The 13610-nt window shown below is 38.4% G+C and overlaps 1 protein-coding gene across 3 annotated transcripts in view; it reads right to left on the reverse strand.

Moving 5' to 3' along the window:
- The window catches only part of SKIC3 (SKI3 subunit of superkiller complex), a 51203-nt gene that overhangs the window by 26565 nt on the left and 11028 nt on the right, over positions 1–13610 (reverse strand). For all 3 annotated transcript variants that reach the window (XM_056325787.1, XM_056325788.1, XM_056325785.1), the window contains exons 11-20: positions 11928–12029; positions 8914–9047; positions 8153–8239; positions 7963–8066; positions 7734–7854; positions 6395–6574; positions 5480–5604; positions 4771–5024; positions 1637–1739; positions 692–868 (exon numbers count right to left, since the gene is read on the reverse strand). In XM_056325787.1, coding sequence (XP_056181762.1) covers positions 692–868; positions 1637–1739; positions 4771–5024; positions 5480–5604; positions 6395–6574; positions 7734–7854; positions 7963–8066; positions 8153–8239; positions 8914–9047; positions 11928–12029 — 1387 coding nt within the window. The remainder of the gene's footprint in view (positions 1–691; positions 869–1636; positions 1740–4770; positions 5025–5479; positions 5605–6394; positions 6575–7733; positions 7855–7962; positions 8067–8152; positions 8240–8913; positions 9048–11927; positions 12030–13610) is intronic.

Consider the following 13610-nt stretch of genomic DNA (forward strand, 5'->3'; position numbering starts at 1 on the left):
TTATGCATTAAATCAAAGCTCTGTCTGTTGCAATACACACGTTTTTACTCAGAACAAGTATCAGTCATTTTTACAGTTAATCAGACCTCCCCTAGGAAGTATTTGACTTCACCTATCGTGGTTGAGATTTACTAAGCAGCTGCATTTCCTGCCTTCCACATCCAACGGCACAGAGGCAGTCACAGAAGAAGCTACAGAAATACTACAAATGTATTCCCCCATCATGAGCTTCCAGGGCCAGAAACAAGGAATTTCCTCTTCCAACATACTCTAGACCCCATACCTAGGGCAAGAATTGGTAACATTTTCGTAAGGAAGTAGTGCAGACAGAAAGCTTAAAGTATTTTAGTAGTCCCGAAAGAATTAGAAACTATTGCAACGACTTCATTCAAAGAGGCACAATTTGTTGAACGACAGGCAGGATGTAGCCATGCTCTGCAGACAGAAACAAAGAGCAGGTGCTAGAAGAGTGTTCACAGCCACTGTGGCAATCCAGGAAACATACCCCAAAAGGAGTAGTGCAATTTGGAAGAAGCATGAATCTATTTACCACCTTGCTAATCTTTGCTTGATAGGCAGGTGTTGACAGACCAGCTTGTCTTTCATTTTCTGGAAATGAAATAGTCTAGAATACTTGAGACTCTATAATCTTGAGCTGCACACAAGCTCTTGATAAAAAAAAAAATATTACCTTCCTCCCAATCTGAGCAGCTTAATTTTCTTCAGAATCTGTTTGCCTGCATTTTGACCCAGAAGGTATCCTGGAACTTGAATGTTCACTTTGGTTGGTGAAATAACATGCACGCTAGTACAGGTATCTCCCAGCAGTTTCCAAAGGCAAGATACATCAGGACGGTACTTTGCTGCTCTGTAATTAATGGCATAGAAAACATGCACAACACCCATTCAGACACTTCAGTATCTTGCCCTAAAAGAAAGTTCACCACTTTGAATCAACAAGCTGTGGATTTTTGTGGGTTTTTTTGTTGTTTTCCTCCTGTTCAAGATATAGGTCTAAAAGGTCAAAAATAACCAACAAAAGAGAAACTACAAAAGATCAATGTATCTTAACTTTGTTGGGACTAAGAGCCAGTTCTGAAAATCTGCTATTATCAACATGTCAGCTGATGACACCCACTCTTGCATTTCAGAGCATTAACATGTTATATTAACAAGACATGACTCATTTGCAGAAACCCGATGGACCTTAGCCTATAACAGCAGCTATCCCAAGGTTTAATTTAGGACACTAAAGCATTCTCTATGAGATGCAAAAAAAAAAGAGACTGAGAGAGGGATCCACCATTTTTGATAGAAACGCCCTCCTCCCAGCCCCATATATACAGTACTACTGGAGGGAATTGTGTGTCATTTCACACTTGGTTAAAAGGAAATGCCTTTGCATCTTCAAACAGAAACTGCGGAGCTCTGTAACTACCGCTCATTATCCAAACCATTTTCAATAAGTTTGAAATTACTTCTAGATTAGAAGTAAGTAATTTCATTACTTCTACATTAGAAGCCTGGTCCATTTGATTTGGTTTAACTGAAAATCCTCAAACACTTAACTCTTATACTTCCACCTGTCAACCCACAATTCCAGTAGAAATGAAGTAACTGAATATTTGGTACTAACCTTGTAAAAAATTCAAGAGCCTGGTCTATGTAATCCACAGCCTTCCTGTCAAGATAGTCATCAAGGGCTGATCTTGCCAGCATGAGATAGCACTCACCAAGTCCTGAGAATAAGAGAAAATATTCTATATGAAAAGAGATGCTGTTATGAAATGCTTGATAAAGGAGGTGTGGTGGTAGGGCAGAAGCCTGCTCAGTATTCTGCATGATACAAAGATTTATACGCTGCACAGGTTATGCCAAAATCAAAAAGACCCACAGTGCTCACAACAGAGACTTTGCTTTTAACCTATTCTATCAAGCTTCAACTCTAGAATAATTTGTATATTAAATTAAACATAATTAATTATAAAAAACATAGTATTTAAGCTTTGGGTTTCTCCTCAAGTATTAAGTAAAGCCCTCATGAGAAATCTGCTCTGCATTGTTGAGTTTTTGACAAATATACCACCTTCCAGTTCACATGAGTCAAAAATCATTGCCATAACACCAAAAGAAGAACGTCAAGGTAGGCAAAAAGGGAACCCTTCTTTGAAGAAGACTTGAAACCAACATTAATCCTATTTATGTAAGGTTTTACTTCATACAGTGTAGTGCGTCTGTCTTAGAGGGAGTTACTTCTCCCTGCAGCAGCTCTCCTAGTGCTGTGCTTTGTAGTGGTAGCTAGAAAGGTGTGGGAACACAACAGTGTTTTGGCATCTGCCAAGCAGTGCTCACACAGCATGAAAGATGTCCCTCCAACATCCTCTCTCACCAGTAGGTTGGGAGCTGGCACGATCTTGGGTGGGGACACAGCCAGGACAGCTGACTGAAGCTGACCAAAGGGATATTCTGTACATGTGACATTTGCTCAGCAATAAACGCTAAGAGAAAGGAGGCAGCGGGGCCAGCAGTGACATTAATTATTATGATGTTCACCTACTGGAACAACTGCTAAGGGTACTGCAACCCTACTTCCTGGGAAGTGTCTGGACATCGCCTGCCGATGGGAAGCAGGGAATACATCTTTTATTTTCCTTTGCTTCTGCACATGGCCTTTACTTTTGCCTTACTAAACTTCCTCTATCTTGACCCATGAGTTTATTCCATCTTATTTTCTCCCTCACCCCAATTCTGCTGAGGAGGGGAGTGCTAGAGTGGCTTGGTGGGCATCTGGCATCCAGCCAAGGTCAACTCAACACATACACAAATAAATCTAACTGTTAAAAATGAACTGAATCTAACATCATGATTTCCAGCATTTTGGAACCAATAAAATAACTGCTTGTTTTATACTCTTTGCTGGAATAGTAGTGATTCTGTCTGGCGTTAAGTCACTGGCCATGAGTACTATTAATTCTCAGTACTACTTTCACAGTTGTGAAGCTACCTTCCTCATGCTATCTTACCCTGTACCTATTCCAAACTACTAATCACAGTAGTCATGTTTTGCAAGCATCTTTATCTTGCCCCCACCAGCTATTTGCCTTGAACACATAGAAGTCCCAAGATCACGAGCTTCTCAGATGTCAAGAAGCTCTGTAATCTAAAAACAACATTGATTTTATTCCCCAAAATTATGTATTAAAAGATATGCTGGAGCAGAGGCAGAAAAAAATCGTAACATTTAGTAACACACAAACAACAAAAAAAATCAAAAAGATGTATTCAAGTCACATCACTATAGTTATTCTCTCACCTACCAGGAGACTATGATTCCAGCAACTCCATGCAGAAACCGTCTAAACTAACCAGAACAGCACCAAAAGAACACTGATTAATCTTTCAGAGTTCTTTATTTTCAAAATTATTTTTTCAGACTTTCAGGTCCACAAAAGACACCATATGAGACTAAACATTAAGGTCACTAAGAAGGTGAAGACTGTTTTCAGCCTCAAAGTAGGATCTGGAGCTAACAAAACGGAGATTAGGATGTCAGAGATTATGACAGAAGGTTTAGGAGACTTTAAGAAAAGATTAAGTATAGAGGCAACTGCAAGGGGGGAAACCTTGATACCATGTGTGTATGTCCTCTCTGAGCATATTATTCTAAGCAATGCTGTCAATTGTCAGCTACAGACACTGAAAAAGCCATATACACATGCACACTTCTATACAACACCTTTACAAACTGCTGCTGCAGTCAGCTGTTGCCTTCTTGCCCCACAACTATTAAAACTGCCTATGTGCAATACTCTCCAACTCCACCACAGAGCTTTTGCCATGTCACTTCAGTCTGGCAAACTCCAAGTGACAAAATTACGAGAAGGTGGAGGGACAGCCACCCTGTAGCCCTTTCAGATGAAACGCTTACTGTTGCAATTATAACCCAACAGTTCTGACTTAAAATAATTGCTTACATTTACTCGAAAAAATCTAAAGACTTTACACACAACAAAAGAACACTCCGTAACTTAAATTCATACCAGTACCAAGCAGTAAACAGCATCTATTTCAGATAGATAGATGTATGAGGTGAGAATGACTGAAGACTAAGTGGCACAGAGAATGTGAACCAAATGGTTTGGTTCTACCAGAATGTTACAGGCTCCCAATATTATACCTCTTGAGAATCGCAGTTCTATCACCAGAAAGGAGTCTCAGTTCTCCCATTTCTCTCTGCTCCCAGCTGTATACTTGCCACCTCTAACACCTGTGAGACTTCTTGGGGTACTTCCCTGCTATTTTTCATCACTTGAGAAAGCTCAGAGGGGTCTGAATCACTAGGGCTAATATATAAAGCAAGAATACACGATCAGGAGCAGCAGACAATTAGTACAGCCCATCTCTTTGAAATGGTAGCCTGGCTCCATTGCCTGCTGAGCCAGTGTTTGGCTGCTTAGGTGAAACTGTGGCACTGTTAGCTTGCTTCCTCTATCTGTCTTTGATTCTTCTACCCATTTGGCTTGGTAGCTACACAGGAGTAACTACTTTTCATACCTACTTAAAAGAGAAATAATCACTTCCATGCATGATGATTTAAGAGCTTGCCAGATATTCACAGGCTACTACATACTAACTTTCATGCAGGGGATCACAGTGCTCTACACACCTGAAATCCAACCCTATCCTTCCATGCAGGAAAATCACAATACACCAAGATCTGCTCCACAAGACTGAAGCACTACAACGTGCAGAGGGAGAAATTAAAATTACCTTTCAGTGCAGGCACATAGTCTTCTGTCTTCTTTAAGATCTGCTGATAGGTAGCTATAGCATTCTCGTATTTGCCTAGAATCTGTTCAACGGCTGCAGCTTTGTAAACACTGTACACAAGCGCTGGGTTCAGCTCACTTGCCTTCCTGAAGGATTTCAGAGCTGTTGCATAGCTACCTCTGCTCAAGTAAGCCTCCCCTAGAGACTCCCAGCAGTTGGCATCCTTTGGATCAGCTCTCAGGGCTGCCTGCAAACTGCAAGTATCAAGATATAAATTTATCTAAATAAAAGGTGATATAAGTAAGTTAACATAAACAAATTATTCCCTTGCATTAAATGTTCTCAGGACACAATTATACAGAACTTTAAACACTGTACAGTAGCATTCTCATCTTCAGAGCACATTATACAAATTAGATGTTGTACCCAGTCTTGGCTCATTATTCAGTGCTGTACAGTGCTTGTCTATGCCTGTCACCAGGCTTGTCAGTATGGAACACTGCTACGCTGAAAAGACTACATTGTGCTAATTCTGGAACTGAAGACAGGACACAGCTTGCTCAGACTCATTTCCCATTGTTTAGTTCAAGCCATTCCATAATCAGCTAACTTATTTTCAAAACCTGCTAAGATCAAAGGCCACTTTACTGGGGTTTAGAGAAATTGATAGAAATTTATAGAAAATTACTTAAAACACCAGTTCACTTACTCAGCCACTGCTTGTGATGGCTGACCAGTTCTCAAGTAGTAAAGTCCACGATGAAGCCAGGCCCATTTTGCTGTACCAGGACTCGCTTTTTCAGTTACCTCATTCAGGATTGACAGAGCGGTGTCCTAACAAGGCGCCAATGCCAGGTTAGTAAACATACATATGTGCAAAGATTAAGTTCTTGTTACAGAATACTCTTGATCCAGCAAATTGTTAAACTGTCCAACCTGTTAATTACTGCATTGAAACAATGTTACAGGGGCTTTTTAAAGCTGGCAGATTAGAGGAAGAAATTATCATATCCAAACACATGATTATTTCTTATGCACCTGTCTTTGCAAAGAGACAGTAGCTTCCGGAAGTTTTGTAGAGATTTTTTTTTTTTTACACTAAAGAAGGGTACAAATATTTGCAGCAAATAGACAGACTGACTTTCCAGATGTTCAAATGCTGTCTGTCAAAGTATGGATTGCCTTCTTGCTCTGTAATATCACAGGCTAAGAACTTTTTATACAATGCTATATAAGAAATATTTTTTAAATGTTCTGATGACCTTGGATGCTTTTCATGAAAGCAGCAAGGTGGAGGATGGAGAGAAGTGGCCCGAGTTAAACATGAAAAGAAAACCAACTTTCTCTTCATGGTCCCTACGGAAAAAAATCCTTCATCTGACTCACATATGCGATGACTGCAATGTTATGCTTGGTTCCCCTATCCTTCTCCCCAGGTAGATTTCAAATGGAATTGAAGCATAAAACTGAAGCAGGTCCAACTGCGAAAGCAGCTAAGCAATGACAGAACATTTGTTTTCAGATCTTAAACTCAAATACAGTGGAAACCTGAAGTGATTCCTAAAAGAGCAGGATTAACAGAAAAACAAAACAGCAGTAATCCAAAGCCCTGAATGTACAATACCGTGTCTCCAAGTTCCACACTTAAGTCTACAGCTGCTATTCCAGATTCTTCATCAGTTCCATCCAGCTCAAAAGCCCTTTTATAGCAACCACGAGCTCTACTTTTGTCTCCAGCAATATCTCTGTAGTAGTTACCTAAATAATGAAAGGCACTTCCCAAGTATCTGTCCAATTTTGCAGCCTATAAGAAAATATGAACACAATATGAAACAGCATTTTAAAGGACTATACTGACAGACAGGTCCAGTGATAACTACTTGTTCAATCTCTGCTTATCAACTTATTTAAGCTTCTTCAGTGATACATCTGAGTAGTCAAACCTTAAGATGTCAGAGGTTACTGGAGTTTAAATATTTGCAAATCTGTTACAAAACTCATGACACAAAGTATTTTGTACATGAAATACTAAAAAGCTAGTTGAGCTTGCTACATGCCATCATTTTCACATTCTATGCCATTTCGATCACTACGCTCATACTCTTACAGCATTATATCGCAATTAACTCCAGCATTTTCTAAAGTTTAAGTTCCTTTTTAGATACACTTGGCAGATTTGTTTATACTTAAGAAACCCACAGCCCCCTCACAGCAAACAGCTTTGATAATAATCAAAAAACCTCACATAAAACAGTTTAGAACCAAAAGTATTGTTCACTTCAACTACATTCTCCAGTATACTCTGCTGTTACCAAAGTGCAAACTGCAGGCAATGATTTGAGTTGCCAACACTTATCATGAAGTTATACGGCGAGTTTACAATGTCTACAGCCTTATTTTGCATATTTCCATGTCCCCAATAAAGATATCAGACCAAATCTTTTGGATTCATATTCTTACCTATGTTCAGAGAAAAAGCCACAACCACCAAGAACCCAAAGATGAGGAAAAGCATGTGAATTGCAGGGTTTTGCAGACTTACTCCCTTGGACAGGCATTGAGACTCTTAACACCATTCTCATAATTTCTTCCTCACTTTTTTCAAATTTGAATTCTGCCTTCCCCATTTCAAAATGTCTTCAAAGATCTACACTGGTCATCTAGAAGCCTCAACTTTAAAAATCTCAAGGACAGAAGATTCAGAGAATCACCACTACATTTGGCTAAATCAAAGGCCTCAAGAATTAGGTGGAAGAGTAAAACAGAAGCAGAGAGATCCCAGGTAACTGCACAGCTCCCTGCAATGCCTTTCTGCACAACTGAACTTGGTTTACAGGCTCTGGAGGCTTATAAATGGTAACAAGCAGAATATTCAAGTCTGTCACTCCAGTCAGTGTATTTTCCATATTTGTTTCTGATATGTAAAACACTAATCCCACACAAATAGTTAAAGCAGCTTTTACCTTCAAGAACTGAGTAAGCGCTTTTCCTTTTTTTGTCTCATCACTCATGAACCAGTATGTGAGCCCCAGGTACTGATGATACTCTGCAATTTCGGCCTTTCTTTCAATAGCATTTAGAAAACTAAATAAAAAGAACAGAGGTCAGATCAGACAAATTCTCAGAAGTTGCAAAACACTGATTCTATTCTCCCGACATTTCCCTGTTGGAGGAAGGAATAAATAAATCTACCTGCTTTCTGCCTGTTCATAGTTCTTTTGGGAGTAATGGATGAAACCCTGTAGAGCATGGGACTCAGCCAGATCAGGGTGGGACAACAGAAGCTCTTGTGAAACCTGCAAAAGGATGTCGTTCTTCTCTAGTTACTTCCATGAAACCAAAAATTCTATTTTGCTTACAGGAATGACAATACAGCACTAACCTTTGAAGCCTGATCCAGTAAACCTTTGTTTAGATAAGCCTGACCTCTGACAGCCAAAACCACTGGATCGCTGCTTGCATCCACAATCTAGAAAACCAGGTAATAGACACAACGAAGTTATTCTCTCCCCAGATTATGAAATCAAAGGTGTCAAAGTAGGCAGACTGTATGAAGATACAAGACAAGAAATCATGTAGATAGAATACCCTTCCGAAGCCTTAGACAGAATAATTTTGATGGAGAACAGGTAGAAGATTGTAGAGAGCAAGGACAAAAGTACAGAAGTCTGAACAGTGAAGAAACTGTGAGACAAAAAAAAAAAAAAAAAAAGAGGGAAAGCAATTTCTGCTTAAAGCTTAATCATTCAATCTTAAAGGTAATATGCTCTTGTTCTTTACTAATGACAAATGAATGAAAAACATCGCGAACAGGATTGTAACTATAACTCAAATTAAGATGAATAAAATCCATAGAACCAGCAAGAACCCAGCAGCACTGAGCAAGACCAGACAAGGTCAAAAGTGACAGCTTCCAAAATTAGTGTTGTGAGTGAAAAAAAGAGTTGTAGCAAAGACTAAAAAAAAACCAAAAAACAAACAGAGAAGGATGGAGTGCTTGGATTACTCCATAGTTGGTTGTTGTCTAAACTACACAATGTAAACAGATGGCAAGGGGAGAAATACACAGCTTGAGATTTTAGAACAGAAAGATGAGAGCACTTTTAAAAATAAGAATATATACCTTTTAGTCTATGAAAATACCTGCTCAAGTGCTCTAATGGCTTCTTCTGCAGCATCAGCATCAGCTATTTTAATCAAAGCCTCTGCTTTCAACTGAAGGATAAGGTTCTTCCACCGAAGACTAGGACCCTCAGGAGTTTGAAAAGCCTCAAGAGCTGTTGACAACAGAAAAGTTTCATCAAGTAAAAACAGGAAAAGGAACTACAAACAGGACCATGTTTCCACCTTTTTTTAAATCTTGTTAATCAGACTTTTTCAGTCTAGTAGAGCACCACTTAATAGAACTTTTTTTTTTTGACTGCTATCCCCCACGCTGAAGAAATTGTTCTGTAAAATTTCTATCCGTTCAAGTTTAAAGGTTAAAACAATTCTAGAAAGTTCCTTTCAGACACATGGAGAGACTGATTGCTTTCCAGCTGCTGGCCTTACAAAGGCAATGCTAAATTTTTCTGATATATGTTCTGAGAAAACAATGACCTTTCAATAAACAAGTTGTTTTACACTTCAGTGTTTAAATAAGTATTATTGAAACCATGGATTTAACTCTCTGCCTGTGCAAAGGTAACTTTTGTACCTTTCTATGCAGCATTGATTACTTCTCTAACACAGTACCTCAGAAAATGAGTGCATCTCTGTTCAGCTTCAGCATTCTCCAAAGGCAAGATCTTTCAGAGTAACTCAATTAACTCTATTTATTTGCACATATGATTAACTTCTGTCTGACTTGATACAGCCAGTAAGACAGGCAAGCATAAAACAATGCTTCCCCAGGATTCTCTTCAACTTTACACATGTTCTTTGGACTCAATGAAACTTTCTGCATCAATAGCATCTTTTAGCAAGGCACAATAGCTTAGCTTAAATCTTGCACTGAGAAACAAAACTTAATTCATTTTTTCTGAGCCTGCCAGCTTTTAGTTTCATTTGGTACTAACTAGACCTCACACAGGAAAACAAAACACATATCTTTACCTATCTTCCACACCACTTCCAACTTCACAGATTTCAAAATCATCTCTTCTCCAGGCCAGAAAAGGATTTTACAGGCTATTTACTTGTTCTCATACGCTGCATTTTCCATACATTTGATCATCCTTATTACTAGGCTATTAACTTCTCAAAAAGAAAGTAATAGTAGAAGAGGTGGATGGATACCAAAACCACACACAGATTTCAACAGGCTGCTGAAGTTCCTAAAGCAGCTGCAGTTGGTGCTCTGCTTCACTAACCATTCCCTTCTCTTTGTAATTCCTAACATTTAACTTGGTGTAAAGAATAGAAGGGGAAAGAAACAGTCATATTTTTTCATACAAAATGAGGACCTTTCTGCTTTCTACTTCAACAAGACTGCAGGATAGTTTTGTGGGAATATTTCTTCCCACAATTGCATGATTTTGTATTTAAGACAATGGAATTTTTTTTCATTATTTTAACACCTAGTTACCCTCTCTGGTAATCACTTCTTGGTTTTGCAGTCTGCTTTGAATAGTAGCAAACTTTGTAACCTTATTACTCAACAACCATGAATGACTAGAAAAGAGAACGAACAACACAAATATCAGTGAAGACATCAAGGACACCTCCTTCCAGCCTGAAAACAAGCATTATTACTATATAGTGCTTTAGCTTTTAACTTATGTAAAACTGACAAAACTCACTCAATGCTACAACTTTACTTATTAACCCAATACGGCTTATTTTCCTTAACAGTCTTGTAAAAGATCTTATCAATTACCACCTAGAAATCAGAGAAGTCTGATCACATCTCCCTTGCCTATGTGCTCATAAACTCCTTCAAAGAGTTCTACAAAATCAATTTTACTTTACAAAAGCCATGTTGTCTAACCCCCAAAACAATTCTTCTACATAAACTCCCTAACTCTGTTCTTTCAGCTTTAACTAATTCAACCACTAAACATACCAGACATGTTGGTGGTTTCCCTGATCTTTCCTAGAACCCTTTTTAAAAGTTAGGATCATGTTACCTACCTCCAAGTATCTGGGTGCCAAGACAGTTTAAGCTATCAATTACATAAACCCCTTAGTACTTCAGCAATTTCATCTTTCTGTTCCTCTGTCAATTCCTAGGTCAGGATCCTACAGTTCCTTAATGCTAATTTTTCTTGTCTTGTTTTGTAGCACCTTCTAGTAATGTTATAATCACAGACAGGTTGTTCAATGAATCCCCTGAAAAGTAGGGTCATGGTGTAGAAATCACCCTGAGCTGTTCCGCACTGAACACAAATGGGAAAAGCATCACCTCACAAATTTCTTTTTACCTACTTTTTCCTGTTTTCACATTTTCTCCAACCAAATGTACAGGCTTTTTGAATCTCGCTCACTGGCAAGTACTTCCCTTTGCTTTTTATAATTTCCCATGACTGTTTAGCCAGGTCTGCATACATTTACCTCATCAAGTCTTTCTTGTGGAGTTTTTTATCACGTTTGTCCCTGTCAGAAAAAAGTCCACTTTGGCTGCCCCTTCATTTATAACCATCAGATAATGGTTCTATTCAGGTCAGACAGGCACCACTAGATCGTAATAAGTGCCTTCATTCCCAGTTAGCACGGATGAAGATTTACATTCAAGTGAGGCTTCTTAAGTTGTACTATGCAACATTTCTGCATTTTACATTAACTTGATTAAAATCTTAGGTATAAATATGAAGTCTATCAGACTAAAAATTTGACACCTATCCTTGTGGTTTCAGGCAATTACCTGCTGTTTGGCTGAGTTGGTCAACCACCAGCTGAGTAAGTACTTCAGAACATGCAAACCTTTTAAGTATTAACCATCAGGCAGCTTTCTGGTTCTGCTTAGCCAAGTATTTTCTCTTTTCCTAAGACCAAGCAGCCCAAGGTGCTCTTCAGCTGTCCTAAACCAAGAGAAGCAGGGGACACCAGCACAAGTCATGACACTGCAAAAAGCAAAGGACTATGCTGTGCACTCAGATCTACAATGCAAAGGCCACACTGGCTGAACTACATAAAGTGGTGTACCCCTGCAGTTGCTCTTTTGATTAGCAGGCAGTTACCTTGATTGCAGGACAGGACAGCATCCCTGTGTTTGTGAATTTTCATCTGTGCTTCTGCCAAATAATGCCATGCTGCTGGACACTCACTAGTCTTCTGCAAACCTAACAGAAGAAGAGTTTTTAAAAGGCCCAAAGAAAAGTTGCTTAGGGCTGCAAACACATTGTAGCTGGTGTAGATGCTGTATGAACATACAATGCCATCAGAAACACATTATCAATCAGATAGTAACACTTGCAGTTATTTTTTTCTTTGAGCCTTATTTTGAACTGGTTTAGACATACAGATCTCAATGCAGTAAGGCAAAGACTAAGAAGCACATAAGCTTTTCTTAGGCTTAAATTTGCATATAATATTAAGCATACAGAAAATAAAAAGGGGAAGAAGTGAGGAAATACACAACACTAGCTTAGGGTGAGTTTTTGTTTCAAAAAGAAAAAAGTCCTTCACTTTGATGAGACATTAACATCAGCAGCCCGTAGACCGCTTAGTTTTTTCTCAGGAACCAGAGAAAATCCTATAGGATTTCAAGACAGCAAAAAAATGGCAAGACTGTTTCACTGAAACTTCTTGATAAAGTTGCTTTAATTAAAGATTCAATAACAAAGCTGAATCTGAGTCTTCTGATAGCAATATATATATATATATTGCTATTAAATAAATGCCTTGAAGGTTCAATGCCTAAGATGCAAACGTATGGCTTACTGAAAAAGACATTACTTCCAAGCTTTACACATTTACACATTTTATCAAGAGCCCTGAACTTTGCATTAGCCCCTTCATGAGGGGAGTATTACATGTAAAAATAAAACCAAAAAAGCTATTTGGGAGATGTATCTTTTGTCAAAACCAGGATGTGTGTTTTGTTAAAGCATCTAGCAGTCATTTAAGCCAGAAGAATTTGCTTTCCACGGAAGACCTTTTCCTCTTAAGCACCTGACATTTTTTATTTCATATTTTGGGCAAGACACGTTATTTCACTGTCAGTAAGATAAGGTAGAATATTCCAAAATCCAATTTCAGAAACAGTCTGATACTAAACCTGGGTGAAAGTAAGCAAGGTATCCCAGCCTGACTGACTCATGGTTGCTTAGATCCCAAATGTTTATTTAACCAGCTTTCTCAATAAGTTGTTTTGAATTTCCCATGGCCAGAACAGTGAGAGTGGATAGTCTTATTTTCCCGCAAGTATACTTATGAATAATTTTCAAAGAGCTTTGCTATTTCAATATAAGCAAGATAATTACAGGTTAGCACGCCAATTCTTCAGTGAATCTGGCTACTGTAAAAAAAAAAAAATAATCCTCTGGTATTTCTCTTTAGATACCCAATAAAAATGTTTACCCAATGTAAGTGTTAAAATGGTCTTAAAATGATGTAACTTCAAAGCAAAGTCACTTTTTTTCAGGTATAGAAATGCAGTGACTAGACTTGAGAAGCTGTATGGTATTTTACTTTGTAAATTCCACATTCCCTCATTAACTGCTATTGCTGTATTTACTGCTTCACCTAGGTATTTCCCCAGTAATGGTCACATTAAGAAAAAGTTTGATGCTGATCACACCAAAATACTACAGAGCTGACTGTAACAGTAATGATAGACTTCAAAGGCATTATATTAAAGCTGTATTTTTTAAAAAATTTAAATGTCCAATCACAGAAAGTGTTGAGTATTCTTTTAAAAA

Source organism: Falco biarmicus, chromosome Z, assembly GCF_023638135.1.
Source record: "Falco biarmicus isolate bFalBia1 chromosome Z, bFalBia1.pri, whole genome shotgun sequence".
NCBI lineage: Eukaryota > Metazoa > Chordata > Aves > Falconiformes > Falconidae > Falco > Falco biarmicus.